The sequence below is a fragment of the Octopus bimaculoides genome, chromosome 13 (genome assembly GCF_046866305.1).
Source record: "Octopus bimaculoides isolate indiv1 chromosome 13, ASM4686630v1, whole genome shotgun sequence".
Classification (NCBI taxonomy): domain Eukaryota; kingdom Metazoa; phylum Mollusca; class Cephalopoda; order Octopoda; family Octopodidae; genus Octopus; species Octopus bimaculoides.
The window spans coordinates 5,446,211-5,471,162 of record NC_142940.1 but is presented as its reverse complement, the minus strand read 5'-3'; the positions used below and the strand labels follow the sequence as shown (position 1 = coordinate 5,471,162).

General features: G+C 33.7%; 1 protein-coding gene across 3 annotated transcripts; it reads left to right on the top strand.

Annotated features, from left to right (window-relative positions):
- Window positions 1-471: 471 nt before the first annotated feature.
- Window positions 472-14,227, top strand: LOC106872415 (organic cation transporter protein). 3 transcript variants are annotated; one of them, XM_052972311.2, is made up of 10 exons: window positions 472-608; window positions 4,644-4,760; window positions 5,962-6,335; window positions 7,162-7,265; window positions 8,065-8,219; window positions 9,216-9,384; window positions 9,822-10,091; window positions 11,412-11,626; window positions 12,824-12,932; window positions 13,855-14,227. In XM_052972311.2, exons 2-10 carry the CDS (start codon window positions 4,706-4,708, stop codon window positions 14,030-14,032), a joined length of 1,629 nt encoding a protein of 542 aa, XP_052828271.2. In that variant the 5' UTR covers window positions 472-608; window positions 4,644-4,705; the 3' UTR covers window positions 14,033-14,227. The 3 variants fall into 3 exon arrangements, with proteins under 3 accessions (XP_052828271.2, XP_089217558.1, XP_014774897.3); XM_014919411.3 differs by lacking the exon at window positions 472-608 and having other exon boundaries at window positions 4,483-4,760; XM_089361432.1 differs by lacking the exons at window positions 472-608; window positions 12,824-12,932 and having other exon boundaries at window positions 4,480-4,760; window positions 13,855-14,018.
- Window positions 14,228-24,952: the final 10,725 nt, after the last annotated feature.

The following is a 24,952-nucleotide window of genomic DNA, read 5'->3' as shown; positions in this document are numbered from 1 at the left end:
GCCAATGTGTCTTTCGTTTATAACAGAGATTTGAGGCTGATTGGATCAACTGGAACCCTCGTCGTCATAACTGATGGAGTGCCGTAGTAATGCAGGAATTCATTATTGAATATGTTCAATAAGATTGATCAATTTGGCTTCATTTCTTGTTTTGTGTGACGTGGTGCCCTTATTATTCCATGGGTTTGTTAGTATTTGCTATAATAAAGCTAATGAAGTGATAGTCATCTCACAGTAAAGATCTTAAATGGGTATTTATAGCTTTACTCATCACCATGAAACATCATGTGATGTCATAAATTCTCGAAAAGACAAAAACACACGCCGATACAGACATTCACATAAATATATACATGCATATAATCACGGACAGGCATACATATAAAGCTGACAGATACACAAACATAAATATGACAGACTCACACAGACGCATGCACATATATTGCAGAATTCATTCGAAATCTGAAACCACTGACACCGAGGCAGCAAGCTTATATTTAATAATCATATTAAATCTAGAAGACAGGTAGAAGCAGGGAAACGAATTACAGTCTGATAGATGAATAGAGAACGTTCAGATAGTTGGTTTTCAGTCAGGAACTGAACAGGTAAGTAAATATTTCTTTGTTAGTATGGAACTCTGTTTTAATTTGAATGAGGAAAAATATTACTTAACATGAATGATATCATTGAGAAAAATTGTATCAAATCCACCTTTATTTATATACATCTAAATTTTGTTTCAACACATATAAAAACGTAGACAAACAGAAACACACACATACACACTCACGCACAAACGCATATCCGAGAGGGCGCTGAAAATTTCCTGGCTTTGGGCAAAAGAAAATACAGGTGGATCAGTTGATTATGGTTTTATTCAACATATTTCAACATATTTCCCTCTCAGATTCACACGCGTTTTGCAGCGGCTCTTCGGCTTTTCTAATCTCTGTAAAAGAATTAGGAAGGTTGGGACTCCAACCAGGCCTTTCACGAGACCCGTAAAGCCAGAAACTTTTCAGCACACTCGCACATACAAGCGGAAGCAACGTTATTGTCTGAGAGATGTTGAAGACGAGTCTTTATATTTATAGGATGTATTAATCTTTGTTAGTTATTGGTAACATTACACATATAACAGACCCAAATGCTTATTAAATTTAATCTGTTAATAGTGATATCAGCCGTTTTGGATGTTCAGCGCCTAAAAAGGGGGGATTAAAAAAATGGATTAAAAAAAAAAAGGATTAAAACGGGTATAAAAAAAAATGTTAGCTGGTGAAACTGCATTATGCTATATTGTTAATGCGCCAAATCCACAAGCACATATATATAAACACATATATAAACACATACAGATACACACACACACACACACACACACACACACACACACACACACACACACACACACACACACACACACACCGCTTATCCTTTACTTGTTTCAGTCATTGGACAGTGATCAAGCTGGGCTGTCGCTTTGAACAAGTTGACCCAGTACTTAATCAGGATTTTTTGCCGGACCGTCAAGTTACGGAAACAAGCGAAACAAGCACAATCACACACATATATGCATCTGTGTATTCTTTTTAGTCTTTTACTTGTTCAGTCATTTTAACTGTGGCCATGTTGCAGCAGCGCCTTTACTCGAACAAATCGACCCCAGGACTTATTCTATCGGTTATTTAGCCGATTTAGTTGGGGGGACAAACACAGACACACAAACATATACGCATACGTACATACATACATACATACATACATACATACATACATATATATATATATATATATATATATATATATATATATATATATATATGTATGTATGTATATATAGTTGAAACTTACTTGCAAATGGACACGTGCGTTCGATGATATAATAAATACAAATGATATATAAGCATATGCATGTAAACATACATATATGTACATACCTACATCTACATGTATATATAGATGCATATTCGGGTACAGGACGTTAGAGAAATGAACGGGAACATAAAAACAAAACGGACTTTGTTTACAGACAACAGAACGAACACAGGAAAACAAACAAGCCACTTGGAATTAATACTTCATCAGTTGCCTCTATTCTAAAACCAGGCGTTTCGAAGATAAGGCAGGGCGAACTCTTAGAATAGTTTCTTCCTGAGTAGTGGATTAACCCACTAAACAGAGGAATCCAAGGTGGCAAAAACAAACCAAGACAGGAAAAATTGGACAGTGAAAACAACATTAAAAAGCCGTACGGCCAAACGCGTGGGATATTAAACGCTAGTGAAATGACGAAGCTGGACGGAGAGATAGTAGCTACGTCTCGCCTTTAAGCTGGCTGGAGTGAGAAAGAGAGAAGTGACCAGAAGTCACATGTGAGCAGAGAGGATTGGTAGAGGGAGGAAATAGGACAAGAGACAAGGGAAGAGGAAGAGAGAGATACGTATAGCAGTAAAGGGTAGAAGCACGGACAGCAGAACGAAGCAGGGCGGGAGAGGAAGATAGGTAAGAAGATAGATAGGGATAGATAGATAGATAGATAGATAGATAGATAGAAGAGTCGCGTCAGAAATATAAAGTTGAAATTTACTTGCAAATGGACGCGTGCGTTCGATGATATAATAAATACAAATGATTACCAAATCCACTCAAGGCTTTGGTCGGCTCGAGGCTATAGTAGAAGACACTCACCCAAAGTGCTACGCAGTGGGACTGAACCCGGAACCATGTGGTTGGTAAGCAAGCTACTTACCATACAGCCACTCGATGCTACCTCGTATATTAGAATCCTTCATAGAATCTAGCTGATAACATTCCGCAATTAACCGTTTTAAAATTATTAAGAACTCCCCAACAACAGTAATAGCATTAACCCTAACAAGAGCAGAAGCAAAACTCACTTTCTCTACTTTCAGTCAGCATCCCAGGCATCTGGTAGTTCGTGCAAAGCTGCTAAGTTGAAACTGAGTTCGTCAACCTTTTGTGTGTAACTGTTAGACCTGCTACTGTCCTGTTACTGTTATTCCTGCTACGATTCTCCCTCAATACTCACTGCATACGAAGACACAACAGCAACTATAACAGCTGCAGCGATTAAATTTGATGCCTATATTATTAGATTTCAAATTTCTATTTTTTCGTTTTATTTTCATTTGCTCATCAAAGAATGGGGACAATTCCAGGCTGACAAAAGTAAAAGCCACTTTCTTCTTTCATAGTTCCACATTTCTCATGACCCCCCACCCAACAGATAAAATTGCTCCGGAAGATGGCAAGGAAGATGCGCTGGAACAGCCACCCTGACTCACGGGGCTTGCACTTGCGGATAGCAAATAATAATATAAAGAATAACCAACATAGATGTAACAATTTATATAATAATCCTTTCTACTATAGGCACAAGGCCTGAAATTTTGTGGTGGGAGCTAGTCGATTACATCAACCCCAGTGCTTAACTGGTATTTATTTCATCGATCTCGAAAAGATGAAAGGTCAAGTCGACCTCGGCGGAATTTGAACTCAGAACGTGAAGACGGACGAAATGCCGATAAGCATTTTGCCCAGTGTGCTAACGATTCTGCCTGCTCGGCGCCTCTTCACAATTCATATAACAAAAATAACAATAACAACAAAACACGATGTACTGTTGTGAATAGTTGTGATAGTGGTTGTGGTAATAACTATAAGTGTAGTAGTAGTAGTAATAGTAATAATAATAATGATAATAATAATAATAATAATGAGAACGGGTATAATAAATTTGGAGCTCTTCGGGGAATAAATGATATTTATAATAACACCCCAATAGCAGTGAACAGGGATATCGTCCAGGCGCTAAGAACGTTGAAGTTCTCAACTGCCACCGGCTTGACTATAAACCTGTCCGAGAGCGGCCGATGCTTTGACAGTTTGTTTTTCTCATCCCGGGATGCAGCGGAGTATGGACAGGTAGCCGACAACACCAAGTTGCTGCCGGAGAAGGTGTCACAGTATGTGGCATCCCAATGAAACAAACGATCAACATTTTTTACTCCACACAACTCGACAGAAATTATAAATTATTTTTTTCTAATTTCCAAAATCCTCATCGTATTTATATGCTAATATAATTTATTGCTTTGAAACCTATTGAACTCTTACTCGTGTATTATTCTTATGAAATTTATCGAACATTTGAATTTTTATTATTTCGTATAAATGTGAAATTTATTGAATGCCTGGATTTGATTTTTGAGCATCGCGTATCGCTATGAAATTTTCTTCTGTGCATTTACTTACTTTGACACGTTAATCTTTTTTTTTTTCCTTATTTACCATTGAAAAACAATAAAGAATTGCTGAAACCGGTATGGTATTATAATAAATAAATTTATAAAACAATTTGTAAGACTATAATCGTTTAAAAAATCAGGTGCATTTTCATCCCCACTAACTAATTTTACTGTATTCGTACTTGCGTGGAAGATAGTTTCAATTTCTATTGAGAGTGTCTTAATTTAAAAGGACACTGATGGAAATAGAGTATCTTATTTTTGCTAGAAATATAGAAGAATAAGCCTTGGTTTTGAATATGTTTATATTGTGAATAAACTTGAATAATATTACTCTTCTGTTGATGTTTTTCTATTTTTCTTTTCAAGCATTCTCCTGGGAGAAGAGAAACGCAAATTTGAAGAGAGATTTCAGGAAATCTGTTTTTAACATGGCTGAATCTATAATACATCCAGTTGAGGCGAACAAAGAACTGGAGGATACACGTAAAAACGTTTTTCATTTTATAGTTCAAACTTGAATTTGATAAAAAATAATTCACATACACCTTCCAATGTCGTTCATGCGTTAAACCAACAAATTCTTGGCTCTGATTTTTGCTGGCTGAGTCATATTTGTACTGCATATGATTTAACTGATTCTTTATTCATTTAAAGAAAAAGAATAATTAGATATCTAAGAGAACATTTAGTATTATAAGGGAGTAATTATCACTATAAACTGCACAAAATGTCGCTACAAAGTACGAAAAGTATTTTTTCCAGCACTCTTTTGATCATATCAGTAACTAGGCATACATGAATTTGACCAGCTCCAGTCATCAAACAACCAATTTGCTTATAAAGTAAACAATTCCAATAGCTTCAGTTCTCTGAAGCTACTAATTTGCATCCCGCAAGTGTTAATTTATTCAATATCCGGGGCCTGTCAACAGGGCTTTATGTTTAAATAGCAGGGGCCTGTCAACCGGGATCTCAGTCATACAGCATCAAGATATGATTTAAGATATGCAAGCTATGTGGTAGATATATAAACAAGGCTAAAACACCAATTTTTTGACATCATCATACATCTAGTCTCGGAAGGAGGTGGGCTGTCAGAATCGATGTAGCGCCGGCCAAAGTGTTTAGCAGCATTTCCTCCATTTTCCCATTGAGTTCGAAATTCACCGAGGTCAACTTTGCCTTTCATCCTTTTGGGGTTGGTAAATTAAGCACCAGTTGCGTACTGGGGTCGGTATAATCGACCAGTCCCCTCCCAACAAATTTCAGGCCGTGTCCCTATAGTAGAAAGGATTTTTAAAGATAATCTGTTTCCTTATCATCATCACCATCAAGATCCCTTCAGTGGTGCAGCCAGTCGTTGACGTGTCACATTGGACGCTTTCATAGTCAGCTGTCGTCACCGGTTTCCGTTCTGTCATGCGTAGCAGGTTCGCAATGTTGTGACCTATCCAGTCCTCAATGTTGCCAAATCAGGATATTCTGTCTGCCTCTCTTTCGCCCTCTCTCAAGAATGATTTGGGGCAGGGACTTGTGGTGGGATACATGACATAAAAAATCTTGATGTATTCTTTTCAGTTTGACTTTTATAATTAATATTTAATCAGAAACAACTTTTATTTTTAAATCGAGTATTACAGTATACCTCACATAATTTATAATATTCATATTTCTTTTTTTCCAGATATATCAGAAAAGGGTATTATACAGCTTTTAGAAAAATGTAGTGTTTTTGGACCGTATCAGCGTAGGTTGTACACTTATATATTAGTTTCAAAGATATTTTCAGTAATAACAGCAATGAGTATAACGTTTTCCACTGGAAATGTTCCCTTCTTATGCTACCCACCAAACTTTAATGCTTCGACAATTCCTGCAAATCTTACAGAGAATGAATATTTACAAATGCTTCGACCAGACGGCGACGATCAATGTTCTGTATATAACAATAGTTTCACTGGGACATATTATACAACACCACCAAGTAATTCATCTAAACTACAGTGTTCTTATGGACGGAAATTTCTGACGGAGGAGTTTTCTACAATTGTAAGCGAGGTGAGTGAATCGATTCCTGTAAACAAATATGTATAAGTATGGACATTAGTGAAAGGATCATACTCACATATACGGGCGTGTGCACACATACTATAAATGGAATAGTTGCTTCATGTCATCTATAATTGCTAACCATAGTCCGGTATCTACAACAGGTGGTCTTTATTAGAGTGTCTGGACGTGAAGTCGATGGTTATCTTGATGTTCTGATCGGCGGAGTTTACTATGTGTTTGATGTCTTCCATCGAATGTTTGTTTTGTATTTCCTGTGTGTCACCCTGTAGCGTTGTTTTAAGTACAATGTTTATGATGTCGACATATCGAGAGTACATTGCATTAGGTCTGGGTCTTTCCATACAGTAAACAGTGGCATGGCAACATACTTACATCAACACAGAGATGATAATTCTGACAACATTACTTGCAAAAGTGTACGGTAAAAAAATTCTGATAATGTAACTGAAACTGAAGTAGATCACAGTCAGAGCGTGTGTTTGTTGGCAGTATGATTCTTCAAAAATGTGTGCGCGCGTGTGTAAATAATTGTTAAAAAGGATACAATTATCTCAAGTTAACTCGTTGTGTTTAACCGATGTCTCATTACCGGGCTGATTAACTAAAATACTGAGCCAAATTTTCTCCTGCTAAATCATTGAATGGAATACGAACAAATACGATATTGCTAATTAATCGATATTCTCATTATATTAAAGCATAATTTAAATAGATTCTAAGACAAATGATCCATATTGAAATTAAACAAAATTTAATAATATTTTTCAGTTTGTAACATTATTGACAATTTTTATTTTTCATTTTCTTACAGTTTGATTTGGTATGCGAAAGGAAATGGTTAAAATCCACTTTGCAATCAGTTTATTTTGCTGGTTATCTTTGTGGCTGTATTGTATTTGGTATTTTATCTGACAGGTAAGAGATATTTCAATAAATCATATCAAATGTATATCCAGTTTATACTGTTGAAACTTGACATTCTTCTGATTTGTACATTTTACTAGAATTCTTTATTTCGAATAATTTCCACATCACAGAAAACTCAATCATCAGGCGAAGAAGTTATGGTTTCATTTCCCCCACCTCGAATGCTCAAATGGAAATTTATTACTTCATATGCTTGCTAATAGACATATAAAAAAAAATATGAATATCACAACTTCACATTTCTTTGCACACTTCCAGCATTTCATGCCCCAGTAAGAAACAGTTTTCAAATTTTGGCACAAAGCCAACAATTTCGGGAAAGAGATTAAATTGACTAAATCGTTCCCAGTGCTCCACTGGTACTTATTTTATCGACCTCCCCCCACCACCAAAGGATGAAAGGCAAAATTTAACTCTAAAAGGAAAGAAGTCCAAAATGCCACTAAGCATTTTGCCCGGCGTGCTAACACTTCTCCTGCTTGAAATTTTTGGGGAGTGGGCCAGTCGATTAGATCGATCCAGTATGCAACAGGTACTTAATTTATCGACCCCGAAAAGGATGAAAGCAAAGTCGACCTCGGCGGAATTTGAACTCAGAACGTAGCGGCAGACGAAATACCGCTAAGAATTTCGCCCGGTGTGCAAACGTTTCTGCTAATTAATAGAACAACTCAATCTTGTATTTGTAGATATTTTATATCATCGTTGATTAACAATTAATTTTTTAATGAAATTTTCATTCAGTTTTCAAATAAATAATACAGATTGCATTTCTCTTTTCGTATAGATTTGGCAGGAAAACCATGCTGCTTTGGGCACTCATATTTGTAACTGTCTGTGGACTTGGTAAAATCTTCGTACCATTGTTGGCCATTCTTATGATTCTCTATAGTCTTCAAGCTCTTAGCCATATTGGCACTTCAATTACCTTCTATACAATAAGTAAGTTCTTTCTTTAATATGTTTACTTCTTGGTCTGTGTGTGTGTGTGCCTAGATGTTTGCGTATGTGCATACATATACACATATTTCTCTCAGAGAGATAGTGATGCAGATAAAAACGATTAAGCTTTATATATATATATATATATATATATATATATATATATATATATACATACATACATACATACATACATACATACATACATATAGATGTTTGTATATATTGAAAAATAAATTTTTATATGGAGTATAAAAGACATAGAAGACTCTGAGGAGAATCTATACTTTTTTTTTAACTCGGCATCTGTTTCTGGGAGCTCGATATTACGTAATGGCTGTAATATTCGCAGCTGGCAGATGAAATCTGCAAAACGTCATGGATATGTAACCAGTAGATTGATGTATTGAGAAGCAGGAGAAGAAGAAGAAGAAGAAGAAGAAGAAGAAGAAGAAGAAGAAGAAGAAGAAGAAGAAGAAGAAGAAGAAGAAGAAGAAGAAGGAGTTGAAAGAGAAGATGAAGAAGGAAGAAATTTAGAGAAGATGAAGGAGGAAGAGTAGGGAAAGTGGTGGGAGAAGGAGAAAGTAAAGAAAAAAACAGGTGTGCTGTGCCACAGTAAATTGTTCATGGAATTTTCTTTAATGGTCAAATGACCTAAAAGTGACCTGTTGTGGTCGTAGCAGTAGTGATGGGAATGGTCTAAATTCTTATTGTAGTTCTATCTGTGGTGGCGGAATTCAAAAGAGGTTTAAATTTTGTGATAAAGTATGTTTCTTTGCTGATGTAAACTTCGTTATGTTGGTGTCCCTGAATGTTGTCAATTAAACTGAACGCTATAATTACCTCGTTCTCATAATCCCTTATTCCATAACAATTCATTTTCACCATTTTGCAATTATTCAAAAGCTGCTAATTATTATATTTCATATTATATTATATTATATTATATTATATTATATTATATTTTGCTTAATTTTTTCTTTTTTAAAATTTCAGTGTTAGAATTTGCGACTACAAATTCACGGACAGTTGTAAATTTTGGTTATATGTGTATTTTTACATCGGTTTCCATGATTTTATCAGGGTTAGCCTATGCAATCCCTGATTGGCATTATTTCGAATTGACTGTGTGTCTGCTACCAATGATTAGTGTTTGCGGTTGGAGGTGAGTCGAGTATATTTTTGCGTAGTTCTTTTAGTTCACATTTTTCTAACACTTATGAATAGAATAAATCCCTCAAATTGCCAGCAACTAACTTTAAGAACCAAACTCTTCAAAGAAAACTAGAAAGTATATTTGTACCAACATCAACACGAACAACAACAACAACAACAACAACAACAATAGCAACAACAACAACAACAACAACAACAACAACAAGAGCAACAGCAACAGCAGCGACAACAACGAATACATTCGCTATCGTATATCTTTTATCTGTTTCAATCATTGGACTGCGGCCATGCTGAGGCAACGCGTTGAAGAGTTTAATCGAACGATCGACTCCCGTGCTTATTTTTTAAGTGTAGTATTTATTTATTCATTCATTTAATAATTTTTCTTTATATTCGAACTCCTGTCTTTTATTTTGTATATTCCAGATTCATTCCTGAATCTCCGAGATGGCTTATTGGAAGAAAAAGGTTTGCAGAAGCAAAAATAATTCTCCGAAAAATGATAAAGCAAAATAAAATTCATCCTCAGGAGTGGATTGTTTTTTTCACAAATGATGTAAAATCCTTTGAACAAATTGATTCTCAAGATAATTTGGACGACGAAAGAAAATCACCCAGAGAAAAAAATTATACTTTCATTGATTTGTTTAAAACATTCTATCTGGCATCGATCACAATTAATATATGCTTCTCTTGGTGATTATTTATTTACTATTTTCTTTGATGTGTGAGGCAGCAATCTGGCAGTCGTTAGCACACAGGAAAAAACGCTTAGCGGTGTTTCGTCAGTCTGTATGCACTGGGCTCAAATTCCACCGAGCTAGACTTCGCCTTTCATCCTATCAGAGTCGATAAAATAAGTACCAGTTAAACACTGGAGTCGATGTAGTCGCCTTAAAAACCCTCCCCAGAAACTGTTAGCATTGTGCTTATATTTGAAACCAATGTTTGCTTCGCTTGGTTTATTATCTGCTTACTATTTTCTTAGTTGTTATAGGAGGCGAGTTGACAAAATCGTTAGAGCGCCGGACAAAATGCCTAGCATTTCGTCCATCTTTATGTTCTGAGCTCAAATTTCGCCGAAGTTGACTTTGTCTTTCATCCTTTAGGGATCGATAAATCAAGTGCCAGCTGAGAGTTGGGTTCGCTCTAATCAGCTCTAATCAGCTCTAATCAGCTCTAATCTGCTGGCCACTTTCCCCAAAATTACAGATCTTTTTCCTACAGTAGAAAGGATTGTCTTAGATGTCTGATTGCAAGCAATCCGTCTTGCGGTTGAGGTGAGACCCATTAACTGAGTAACATTTCTTGATATCAAAGTTTAGAATTATTTCTTCTGTATGTTTGATCAACTAGTTTAAGCTTTTGAACGCGGAAAACAGATGTGTCCCTCTCAAAATTTTATTACCATTAATTGTGGAAAGCGATTTTATCTCAAAGGCTCTGAAAAAAATCTCATATACATATATCACGAGCTTTCATGCGGTTTCCGCCAACCAAATTCACTCACAAGGCATTGGTCGGCCGAGAGCTATTGCAGAAGGTACTTGGCCAAGGTGCCGCGCAGCAGAACTGAGCCCCAAACCGCGTGATTGAAAAGCAAGCTGTTTAACCACACAGACAAATCTACGCCTAAGCCATGTCTGTGCCTATTTATGTACGGGGGCATATATGTACATATGTGCATATATATACATATATATGCTCACATACACTCATACACACACACGCGCACACACACTCTTTCCCTCACACTCACACACACACACATTCCTTCACACACACACACACACACACACACACACACACACACACACACACACACACACACACACACACACACGCGTAACACAAATAGCTCTAATACGGAATATAAATAGGTGTTTAGTAGAAAAATCCATCCGAAATATTTTCTAATCTCAAAAGACAAACTCAACAAAAAGCAATAGTTATGTAAAGAACGCATCTTTGTTTGCAGATATTTGTTTTGTGTATTGTATTGTTTTTATTTTCCAGGTTTGTGATGAGTATGGTCTACTATGGAATAACCCTTAATTCCGTTGATATGGCTGGAAACCGCTCCATAAATTTTCTTGTGATGTTAGCCGTCGAGTTACCCGCCTCTCTCTGCTGTTACTATTTGTTTATACGTTTTGGTCACCGGAAGCCTATTAGTTTCTTCATGATGTTTAGTGGACTATGTTGCATCGTTTCAAATTTTACAACCGAAGGTATCTATCCATTAATCAATCAATCTGTCGTATAAATGTATGTATGAGTGTGTGTGTTTGTGTATCTGTCTGTCTTTGTCATGGAATCACGTGATTGTTGTAAAAGAATGTCACCATCATAGAAGCGATGTCATTCGGTTCGTATATTCAGTGAAAACACGTCCAGCCATGAGGAAATATTACCTTGATGGGAAACGAATGGCGACAACAAATCGCGTCTGACCTATGCAAGCTTGGAAACGTTGACGTCAAAACGACAACGATGGTATTTTATTACTTAAAAACGTTTGAAATTAATTACGTTTTACGAACCAGTTATCTAAATCAATCAGTATCGAGCATTTGTTTTATTTCCCCTAAAAGACATTGTTTTGCATCACAACCCTTCCTTACTAACACCAAGTTTGTAAACTAGATTTTAGATGCGAATTGCTAAATCATGAAGAACATCGGGGAGAAAGCTTTGTACCAAAGGATAACTTTTTCTAATATTGACACACGTTTCTAATGTACAATGAAATTATGTACACTCGTACAATTAATGGGGAAGTAACTGATATAACATCTGTTATAGTATAGTAACTGGAGGGTGTGCACAACCAACTCATTGATAAAATTCAAAACTAAAAAATGAACTGTACCACTTGAAATGCATGGAAGAAAAGTGTAGAGTCTCCATCGCAACTTTGTAAGGGAAACGTCCTGCAGTGTAGGTGAAAGCATCGGCGAATACTGGCGTGAAATGTCGATATATTATTAATTCAAATTCAAAGGGAAATTTTCTTTTTCTACATTAGCTGTCCTGTATTGAATATTCATTTGGTTCAGTTATCTTATCAAAAGACGTTACGTCATATTTCTCTTAATGAGGTGGGGAGGGGACTTCTTTTTATCATACACTCACTCATAAAAAACAAACTGTTTCTCAGTTTCGGACACTAATGATCCAACACGTGTTTTAATCTCAGAAATTCATGAAAATGAGGAAATGTAATGTGTATGTAATTCACTTTCTTTTGCAAATGAAGTGTTAAAACTTCAAACCTCATCTGTTTACAACCAAATATATATTTGTCTTAACACTGTTGGTAATTACAATGCCCAATCTGTTTTTAATTTGGAACTAAAGCTTCCGATGAATAAAGCATACTGCAATTATAGAGGTATGTTGTACTAACAAAACTAATTTTATTTAAGGTTCATTCTGGTTTCCTTTGATGCTGGTTGTTCTGGGAAAGTTTGGAATCACTGCTGCATTTAATGCCATTTATCTCTTAACAGCTGAAATTTTCCCAACCGTTGTTAGGTAAGTGTTGTTCAGACCTTTTTTTTTAAAGAAACTTTTCTGTCTTTTGTGGAGTGGGCACGAATATGTAAATGCCTTAAGATATGAAAGCAGATTGTTTGTGGTGTGCAACTTACTGTTGCTGCAACACTGTCTCTATCAAACACATGTATTTTATAACCTACCACCCCATTTCATTGAATTGATTCTGTACGATTTACTCATCAAATCACAGGGTCGGTGGCCACCCGATTTCTAATATGTTGACACCCTCTAAATAAAAGATAATGTTTATTTCTTTTGTCAGAAATCAACAGAATTTGTGACTAAGAAAATTGTCACAACAAAAGCTGCACGAAATTTCTTCCCGAATTATGTCAGTCTGGAACCTATCAACATACATGTATGTGTGTGTGTGTGTCTTTTTGTTTTTGCTTGTCCACCACCACCGCTTGACACGGGTGCTGGTTGTTTACATCCGTAGGACTTAGCGGTTCGCAAAAGAGACCGATAGAATAAACACTAAGCTTATAAATCAGTACAGAGGTCAATTCGTTCGGCTAAACCCCTTCGAGTCGGTGTCCCAGCATGGTCACAGTTCAATTGCTGAAACTTTCTCCGTGTTTTTCTCCTTGTCTCCGTATTCTTTCTGTTGAAGAGCGTAGCTCGAAACGTCAAAGACTTTCCGTATTCCCGAGCGTCATACTAATATATACTTTTGTTATTTACACCACCTGTCCTCGTCTGTTGTTATTATTTGTATATTCTCCCATATATATATATATATATATATATATATATATATATATATATATATATATATATATATATATATAAAGCAAAAACGTAGAAAGGTAGAAAGTTCTCCATGTATTTAAATAAAGTCGAGTTTTGCTAGAAAAATGTCAGCATTAACCTGAATATTTTTTGTTTCTTTTTTCAGAACGAATGCTTTGGGGGTAGCTTCAATGGCTGCCCGTTTCGGCAGCATATTTGCACCCTTCATTCTTCAACTCTCATCCTATGCCAAATGGTTTCCTTTGAGTTTCTACGGCATTCTTTCAGTTATATCTGGCTCGTTGTTGCTGCTTCTGCCAGAACCAAAGGATAAAAACATTTGAAGATTTGAATAACTGGAAAACCTGATGTAGTTTTAAAATTAAAAAAAAAATGCATTGAACAAAAAACAACAAAAAAAAAACAACAACAGGAAACCATTATTTCTTCGAATATATTGTGGAATTTTAGTTTTATTTATTTATTTTTCTAAATTGTCAATGTTGATATTTTACAATAAATAAGTTTGAAAATAAAAACTGACTGATTTCCCTTAAATTTCAAAGCTGATAAATCAGTTTTCTAAGGCTACTACAGGATATCATGAGTGATTCTATGTACCACAAGTCCATCCAAGAGGCTCTCTTACAGTAAATAATGCAATATTCTGTGTTGTAACGCAACATTTACTTTTAGTGGTTGATAGATATTACCTTCTGATATTTCTATTTCAGTTGATATCTTTTCACAAGCATTTTTCTGTTATTTTTACTCTTCCTGCAACTCCTCTCATGGCTGATCCTTCCAATGTCTGATGAACAAGTTTTGCTGCAAAATCTGTAAGCAAGGAAGGTGCTGCAGGGCAACGCCGGGTTGTCTTTCTTTCTTTGGCGTTTTGTTTCGAGGACCAGGATGTTTTCTTCTTCAAGCTGTTTGACTCCTTTGTTGACTCCCGAGGTTTTCCATGCTGCTCTGTCCTCAGCTGACATCCCCTAAATCTGTATCAATGTGACACTTGGTCTGGATACTCTTACATGTGCCCTTAAATATCAGCTTTAGTCGCCATCTGGGTCTGCTAGCTTGAACCAACTCGACATATAACAGCTGTTTACAAATTCTGCTGTCATCAATCTGCTTCACATATCCTAGATGTCTTCGTTTCCTTTTGCACAGAATAGTTGTAACGCTCGGAAGTGCTGCCTGTTTCAAGACCTCTGTGTTGGCTACTTTGTCTTACCAAGTAATGCCAAGGATCTTGCGCAAGCATCTCAGATGAAAGTCACTGAGTTTTCCTCTCCTTTGTCCCGTATATCGTGTCCAGGTCTCCGATCACTAGAGAACGGTGCTCAGTATGCATGCTCCATAGATCCTGATTTTGGTTTTCACTGTGAGCATCCTGCTATTTCATGCTCTTTTGGTGAGTCTACCAAAAGCTGTTGCAGCTTTTCTTATCTCGACACATGCATACATACATACATACAGACAGACAGACAGATATATACATACTTTCTCCAGCTTCCAGGTAATTAGTCCCGCTCGATGATCATATCGACGGGAAATAACTCATACATGTATCATTTAAGAGTCGTTTCCCTTAGTTTATTCAGATTTTTGATTCGCTTTAAAATTTCAGCGTTATGAAATACATCTTTCTCTCTCTCCCTCTCTGTCTTCATCTCTTTCTCTCTCTCTCTATCTCTCTCTCTCTCTCTCTCTCTCTCTCTCTCTCTCTCTCTCTCTATATATATATATATATATATATATATATATATATATATTTATATACATATATAATTTTCAGGATCAAATGGAATAAAGGTACATAACCCATCTGTGTTATATATATATATAGATATATATATATATATACACACGCACACACACACGCGCGCACACATACATATATGTACATATATATATATATATATACATACATACATATATGTATATATGTATATATGTATATATATATATGTATATATATATGTAACGGGCTTCTTTTACTTTCCATCTACCAAATCCATTCAGAAGGTCCGAGACAATAATAGAAGGCACTTGAGCTGCCTCACCCAATCTTCTGGCCTTGTGTCAAAGTTTGCAACCATGGCCCAGTGGTTATGGTGTTGCACTCACGATCGCTAGTTCGTGGTTTGAGTTCCTAGACCGGGTGGTGAGTTCTGTCCTTGAGCAGAACATTTCCTCTCACGTTGCTCTGCGATCACTTTGACACCTGACACGTGGTACACCGTTCACCTGTTCAGGTAACGTCGATTTGATGGAGGGAAGGAGCTAATTAATGTACGGCAAGAACATTTGATCCCTACAAGCAAATCATCTCTGCAGGTCGTTCGGTAAAAGCTGGACACGCATACGTCGTCTTCGACGAGAAAGCCACCAGCATTATTATTATTATTATTATTATTATTCAGTAGTTTTATTTTTATAACGTGCTTTCACTTCACTACCGAGCGCAGCCCTGTGCGCCTTGGGTATGTGCTGTGGTTTGCTGTGGTGCTCTTATGTTTACTGTATTGAAAGTGTTTTGCGTAGAATGTGTGCAGTACCCAGTAGTGCAATTTTCTGTATGTTATATATATTTGTAAGTCCTGGTATTTTTGTTATGTATTTGTCTGAATATTTTTTAATTATACCTAAGGCACCTACTATGATAGGAATTGTTTCTGTTTTTAGATTCCACATTCGAGTTATCTCTATTTCCAGGTCTTTGTTATTATTATTATTATGTTGTTTTTTTTCTTCTTTCTTCAAAATTTCTTCCATTTCTCGCCGAGTGTTTTCCGTACACCTAGGGCAGAGAAGCTCATTGTATGCATTCCCAGTTTACACACGCAAATTCACAGGTAAAATATGTATTTAAAAAAAAAAAAAAAAAATAAATTCATGAATGCATGTTGTTTTCACAGCGATAATGCTCTTCTCAGTATATGAGTCGTTCCAGTTAACACGATTTTTTGCACTTCTTGTAAGGATGGTAGGCCTTTGCGTTCTGAATTTAATTTTCACCGAGGTCAACTTTGTTTTTTTATTTCACCAGATGTAGCAGTCGATACGATTTACAGTTTCTATTTCCCGAAATTTCAGGACTTGTACTTACGTTAAAAAACCATTGTTTCTTGGTCTTTGTCACCGTTCAACAACGTGGTCAGATATTGCAGCTCTTGTCACCTGAGGAGGCCGGAATTGTAGCTTTCGTTCATGTTGTCAGAACACAATAAACGCAAAAGAAAACAAACTCCGAAACACTGATTCTGTTTTGTTACAAATTGCTAGGATCAATCAGATGTGTGTGTGTGTGGGGGGGGGGGGCGTGCATGCGTGCGTGTGAAGGGTAGATTAACACCGTTTGCATAAAGTTCTACAAAATAATATCAATGAGTCGAACTTATAATTGTTCGATCACAGCCAAAATAATCAAGAACTATTATGGCTCTCTCTCTCTCTCTCTCTCCCTCTCTCTCTCTCTCTCTCTCTCTCTCTCTCTCTCTCTCTCTCTCTCTCTCTTTCTCTCGCTCCAAACGGCAGCGAAAACGAATTCACTCGTGTCTTAATTTGATTCGGTAGAATTTTAGGACGTTGCTAGCGAAAGGTGAGGATCAGCGACGGAGGAACACGTTGCATTCATTCCAATGGATTTTGAAAGGAGCAACATCGATGCAGCTACTCTTTACGACTTCAGACTGCTCTATATCGTTGATACAGGGCACGCATTACTTCAAAGTGGGGAAACCAGTAGAAGAAAGAGAGAATTTCTGAACTGGTTTTTGCCGTGAAAATATTCAAATTATGGTTCACGAATATTAGCCAAGAACCGGCTGATATTTGTGAGCAGAAAATGAGTTTGTGAATTCCTGTCTGAAAAATATGCGTTCTCGATGTTTATGTTCTTCTATTCATCATTTCCGATGTTGCAAACGACGAATTTTAGGTTTGTTTCATTGACAAAAGTTTGGAAAAATCCAAGGCTTTGTTTTGCCCAAGACTATAGTAGAAAACAATTGCCTAATGTGATATTGTACCTGAAACCACGTTGTTAGTAAGCAAACTTTTCAACGGCATGATCAGATCAGTGCCAGGCTATAATTCTTCTTGAAAGTAATATGCGGTGGCAATAACTGAATCATTCTTCAAATCCTGGGTGAATGATATTTCGTCTGGTTTAATGCAGCACACATCTCATATCTAATAGCTATTTATTTAGAAAAGGGATTTCTAAGTCATTGCTGAGTATTCAGTTGTCTATTTACACATCAAGGTCGTGCTCCTCAATGGCCACGAAGAGCTATACAACAATAACAACGACAGTAACAACAATTTGTCAATGTTTTTCTCAAGCAAATTTTCAGAAGCAAACAAACAAGAAATTAAGATAAATAAAAACATAAGACGATATACAAATAATTACATTTTAATTTTATTTCTTTGCTTTAAAATCAGCCAAATATGTACATTTGATAGCAATAACAATTGAGAACAATTTGAAAAAGTGACTGAACTTGCAATCAAACTTTCAATCATATATATATACATACATGCATACATACATACATATATATGTGTATATATACATATATATATATACATACATATATTCATATATATATATACATATATATGCATATACATATATATACATATATATATATGTATGTATATATATATATATATATATATATATATATATATATATATATATATATATATATATATATATATATATATATATATATATATATATATATATGCATATATATGTATATATCTATACACACATATATCAATATATTGTGTTTGTGTGTTCATATGTGTGTATGTATATACATTTCCATCTATATATGCTTGTAAATATATATATATATATATGCATATATATATATATATATATATATATGTACATATATATACATATATATATAAACATATATGTATATATATATATATATATATATATATATATATATATACATACTTTTCTCAGCAATTAAAACTTTAGGATAGTTGTAATGTTTTAAGTCAAGAACATAAGTTTTTTAAAGTTTTATTTTTATTTTATTTATTGGTTTAATTTTTCTTTTATATTTATTTTAAATTTCTTTTGTTGTTGTTTAATGTTTTTCTTTTCTTACATTTGAATGACCCATGATATATCAATTAGTAGAAATGAGAGATTGAGAGAAGGGGAAGAGAGAGAGAGAGAGAAAGAGATGGAGAAGGAAATGGAAAGAGAGATAGAGAAAGGGGGATAGGAGAGGGGGAAGATAGAGTTTACATTGTAAGGAATTTTAGTACAGAACGTTTGAAGCCATTTTAGCATTTTTATCTTGAAAAACAAAATGAAAAAAATTAATAAAGAACAATAACTAAGAAAAGTAATTAGTAAAAAAAAAAATAAACAATAAAAAATCGATAAATGTAATAATATAACATAATTTTAAAGAATACAACAGGAGAAGATTTCATAAATAGACAAAAAGAAAACTGTGAATATTGGTGACGCTACTGATCTATATTTGTGAATGTATGTATGTTATTTTGTGGAAGTTGAATTTAAAAAAAAAAACAACTAAATTCTTTATCATATTTATCTACGTGGTCATGTGACTAGGTGTAAAAAAATATCACCAAATCTGAATATGAATATATCTTAATATCTCACTTTCATACTTTATAAAATCTGTTTTTATTTCAATTTTATGACTGATCTGCCAGATTTTCTTTCTTTTTCTTTCTTTCTTCTTTGTTTTTGATAATTTGTAATTTTGGGGATCAAAATCTATGAATTGTGCTCACTCACCGATTCATATACTTTCAGGAGAAAAATTTTTTCACTTAAAGAGAAAGTGTGTCTTTTTTTTCTATTTTTCACATGAAGATTTTTTATCAGACCGTATCGAATATGATTCTAATTATTTAAAAAATAATTTGGCTCTGTACAGCTAAAAGTTCATTAATTTTAACGAAATAATTTTTAGTTGGACAAGTATTTTGCCCTCTGTATTAAATCATTTTTAAAAGCATTTTATGAACTTTGCTGTAAGTAATTTCACTAATTATTGTTGAAGTTACTTTGTATTAACTCTGTATATACTGCAATTTCTATATCTAATGTTTTGGTTACTATACATGAATGCTGTGGCACAGGGGGGCACAGGCTAAGATTTATATCACCTATGTAACAAAAATTGCTAAAATGGTTGCTGTTATAGCACCAAATCTTCCACACAACTTCTGATAAACTATTTTGTTTCCATCATCAAAGAGGCTACGTGGACACTAATAGCAACAAGGATAACAATTTCTTAATAAAAATTTCTTAATTAATGAAGTAATGTGATAAATAGGGGCACAACATTTATGCAGTTGTTCTTTCATTATTCCAGTGGCTGTATTAGCTGAAACAATTCCATTGAAAGTAAAATTGTACAGAGTGTGACAAAAAAAAAAAAATCCCACATTACAAAGGTTGGCAAATACTTTCGCAGCAAATCCATAGTATACAAATTCTTGACAAAAACGATAGATTAACTACAGGTAAGCATCATTATCACCTGTCTAACTTTATTAGTGCCACACGACTGGCCCTGTAAAATATGGGAGGCTTTTATGTCACTCTTGTAGATACCATTCATGGAAATTATTAAAAAACTCTGGTTTGGAATATGAGAAATAATATCAATAATCATAATTTCTTACATTGACATGAGAATTTATGAGGAAATATAGCTAACTGAAATGATCCCTCAGTATATATCTGGTACTTATCAACTCCTGATGGAGAAAAAGGTAAATACTGAATATTAATGCCTTGTATATATCCATGAAATCTCAGAAGTGTAGAAAGCTTTGGAACTAGAAAAAAAAATGAAACTAAATTCTCCAGAGTAATTAATATTATTATGGTACATTATTTTTTCTAATTATTTTTCTAAAACAATTGCTGTTATTTTTCTAATTATGTATGAAGTGTTTTTGAAGAATAGAGAGACCAGAAGGAGTACGGTACTTTTTCCATGCCACCACTTCACATTGAATTGTAGAAATAATTCTAAAGTTGTATTTACTTTGGCAAAACTTGGCTGCAACATGAAAAGAAGAGCTGGAATCAGTTTTAGTGTTGGAACTATTTCTCCTTTTCTTTATCTCTCTCTCTCTCTCTCTCTCTCTCTCTCTCTTTTTCTGTAATGTCAAATAAACTTCATATCTACTTATTCAAAAGTACTTCAAAAAATTTCTGAAATTCTGTGGAAAAAAAAAATTTCAAGATTTTCCCATAATTTTTAAATCAAACAATGTGATGGATTTTGAGAAAATTAATGGACTCTATACAGTTAGCATCAAGCTTTGATGGAACTTATCTCAACACAGCTGAATTTATTAATACGCAATCCACAGCCTTCCTTATCAGATAATTTCAAGTTTTCAAGAGTTTGAATTTATAAAATAACATTGTAACTTTATCATTATATATATATATATATATATATATATATATATATATATATATATATATATATATATATGTAGAATGATGAAATGTATGTATGAGTGTATGAGAATTAAAGATCAAATACAAAGAAGTTTGGATGTTTTTTGATAATTTTAAAGAATCAATCTCTTCAAAGCTTGACTGTCTCCACCATATACTGCCATTGGCATCCATACACTTCAGTTATATAGAACCTCAATTTCTGGATGGCTGTCTTTTGATTCCCTACCACCACAAGCAATCAAGTTAACTGGCTCACTGTAAAGAAACATATTTTAAAGCTCGTTAGCTTCAAAATAATTCTTCCCAGTTTTCTAATATCTCTCAAATGTATGGAAGCTCATTAATTTTCCTTTTCCTCTCACTTGTTAATTTAAATATAAGTTTTAAAAATTTTCTGGTAGTTTCTCTATTTATGAAAACTTTGCTAGAATTTAAAACTACAACAACTGAAAATTAAATTATAACTAGTTTCTACGGTGCCTTACGTTTTTTGATTTCCGAAGAGCAAATTACATGAATAATTTTAGATAGTTTACAAAAGAAAATATATAAAAATAAAAAAAATATCATTTTGGTAAATCAAATTATTGTTAAATTTGAATGTTCCTTAACATATAAAACACTCATAGATTCCAAGGGTTTATATATTATACAGCTGGTTAAATATTAGGTTTAGGTTAATCTTAGATACTTTCTTTTATATTTAAATTAGTTTAAAGTCGTTTATCCTCAAGAGGTTTTCTTTTTTTTAAAGTCACTAGATTTCAGTGTTAACCTAACATTGTCTATGCACCAATCTACCATAGGTTTGAAATTTCACAAGACAAAAGGCTACAGAACCTTAGCAAAAGCATTCACACACAAATGCTTGAAACAGGTCTTTCATTATATCTTTCATATTCACATAAGCACACGACATATTTTAACTAAACGATGCGTAATTGTTACAATAGATTTGGTGACATTTTCAGTGAAGTTTTATGATGAAAATTAATATATATGCATCAAGTTCATATATATATATGTACCTAAGGATAAGTTAAGTTGTCTTTATATATATTAAAGAATGTCATTATAGTTTTCTTGTTGCTATTATATTATTCCTATTGTTGCCATTTATTAATGTCAAGGAGTTGTTCTTTGTTTGATGTATCATAATGTACGTACATGAAGGGCAGAGATTTGTGAAGGGGCATACAGTAAACCCTTAGAAAAGGGAAAACTTCAAAATAAAATTTCTTCTGAATTAAGAGTATCCTTTTATACAATGATCCTCTGATGTTTCATATGAGATGGTTATCACAAGTTTATACATGTATTTATTCATGCATGTATGTTTATATGTATATACATGTGTATGTGCATGCATTTCTTCATATTTACCAGGTTTGACATGTTTGCTTCTGTTGCACATGGAACCATTCTTACCATCCTTACAATGCTTTCATTTTTATTGTTTTATTTATTCATTCTAAATTCCTGCTTTTTTTATTTCTTTCTCTCTTTCTTGTTTCCTCATTTGCACATTACCTACAAACCTGGGAGTTCATAACTCAGTGAGAAATACCTAGGTGTAGGTCATGAATGAATGTCACAACATATTACTTCTCTGTTACCAATACCCATAAAACAGGACGTATAAGAAATGAATAGAGGCAGTACATTGATCTGGAGACTGTACAGCCAAAGAGGGTCCTGTATGAATATCCAATGGGCCCCCAGCTTCACAACAGACAACAAAACACAGAACTGAAAGCCCCTTAAATTTTGAGAGGAAATCCCTTGTGATCCAAGTGCAGACTTACTTTGTTAAAATTTCTCTCATGGCCCTTGCTGTTAGCTTAATCAAAGAAGAACTCATTATTTATATCCCTCTTACAATTGTTTCATGTTCTCTCTGACTGCTAAATGGTGTGAGAGCCAGGTTAAAACTTATCTGTGAGACTTTTAAATTTGTCCATATATGCACAAATGATGGGTTGGGACCACAACATATGCACGCTGTATTTGGTTGCTGTTGGTTTCTTGAGCTATTAAACAAATGACTAATCCTAATGGTTATTTAATTAGATCCACGATGATCAGTTTGATATCAAGGTGAATTCAAGGTAGAGTTATCGAAATAAAAAAATGCTCCATGTTTATTTAATTCTACACATTAATCTTCAAGTGATGACTGTGTGACTTAATCCTTTTACATAAAAAACAATCAACAAGTAAAAAATGCATATAAACATATTCACACACACACACACACACACACTTGAACACATGCATGCACATGCACACATATTAATATTTATCTTTATATCTAGTTATATATGAAAACATCCAAACTTTACACTGAATGATCACTCCATCCATGTATGCATGTATGTATGCATATATATATATATATATATATATATATATATATATATATATATATATATATATATATATATATATATATATATATATTATATTATATATATATAAACCATATATATATATATATATGTATGTGTGTGAAGCATACACACTATGTTGACACATATACACAATATATATAATGCATATACATATATACACCTGAATGATCATTGAAACCACAGTCAGAAGGTATCATTCCAGTCAAAGCTATAGTATGCGTAAACATCAGTGTGAACATTTCTTCATCTGTACATGAACCCCATTGATAACATATAACACAATATGTAATATATTCACATGTATATATCCATAGCATCTCTATTAAAACACAGAAGCATTAGATACATTACAATTTACTCTATGATAGATATTATATTTTCATTGCCTAATTATCTACTTATTAAAAGCCACAGATTTTCTAATTACTAGCATTACAATGAAATTTTAATTAATGTATATTATCTTCATCGTCCCCATCATTTGTAACTTATGAACTTCATATATACTTGCAGACTAATACCTTTTAATTCAGTTTCTATAACTCACACTTCCACAGATTCTCTTACATTCTTTTTTTATTACTTTTTCTTTATTTCAGCTTCTCCCTATATTTGGAAGTAATTATATAATATAATTTATTATATGCTAATAATTATTTCACATTGGTTAGATAAGAATTAATTAAAATTGATGAGTGAAAGCCGCAATTAAATATTAAAGTGATGTAAACAACTACTTTCCTCATTCAGAAATGTTGAAACAAAAAAATAAACAACAATAATAATATATATATAAATAAAATATTAAACAAATTAAGAAAATATGTTCCTAATATGAAAAATTCTAAAACAGCAAACAAGTTGCTAAATATATTAATTTTTTTATTTTTCTAATAAGCTTAAAAACATGAAGTTGTGTGTATATGTTTGTGTATGTATGCTTATGTATGAATGTGTGTGTGTATATATACATACATGTATATATAGATGTATGTGTGTGTGTGTGTATATATATATATATATATATATACACACAAACATTTATATAAGCATATATATATATGCACATGCATACATTATATATACACAGATATATATACATATATGTATATGTATATGTTTATACAAATACATGTATGTATATATAGACATGAAAGTATATATTTATATTTATACATATTTGTATATATATATATATGTGTGAATGTGGATATGTAAATGTGTTAGCTTTGCATCTTGTATGTGTATATATATATATATATATATATATATATATATATATATATATATATGTATATATAAAAGTATGTATGTGTGGATGTATGTATATGTGCATATATATATGT

Bases quoted from the DNA above. Each gene is read 5' to 3' on its own strand.
- LOC106872415 (XM_014919411.3), top strand. From the start codon at position 4,619: ATGTTTTTCTATTTTTCTTTTCAAGCATTCTCCTGGGAGAAGAGAAAC. The intron at 6,336-7,161 runs GTGAGTGAATCG...ATTTTCTTACAG, and splicing joins TTTCTACAATTGTAAGCGAG to TTTGATTTGGTATGCGAAAG. The intron at 8,220-9,215 runs GTAAGTTCTTTC...TTAAAATTTCAG, and splicing joins AATTACCTTCTATACAATAA to TGTTAGAATTTGCGACTACA.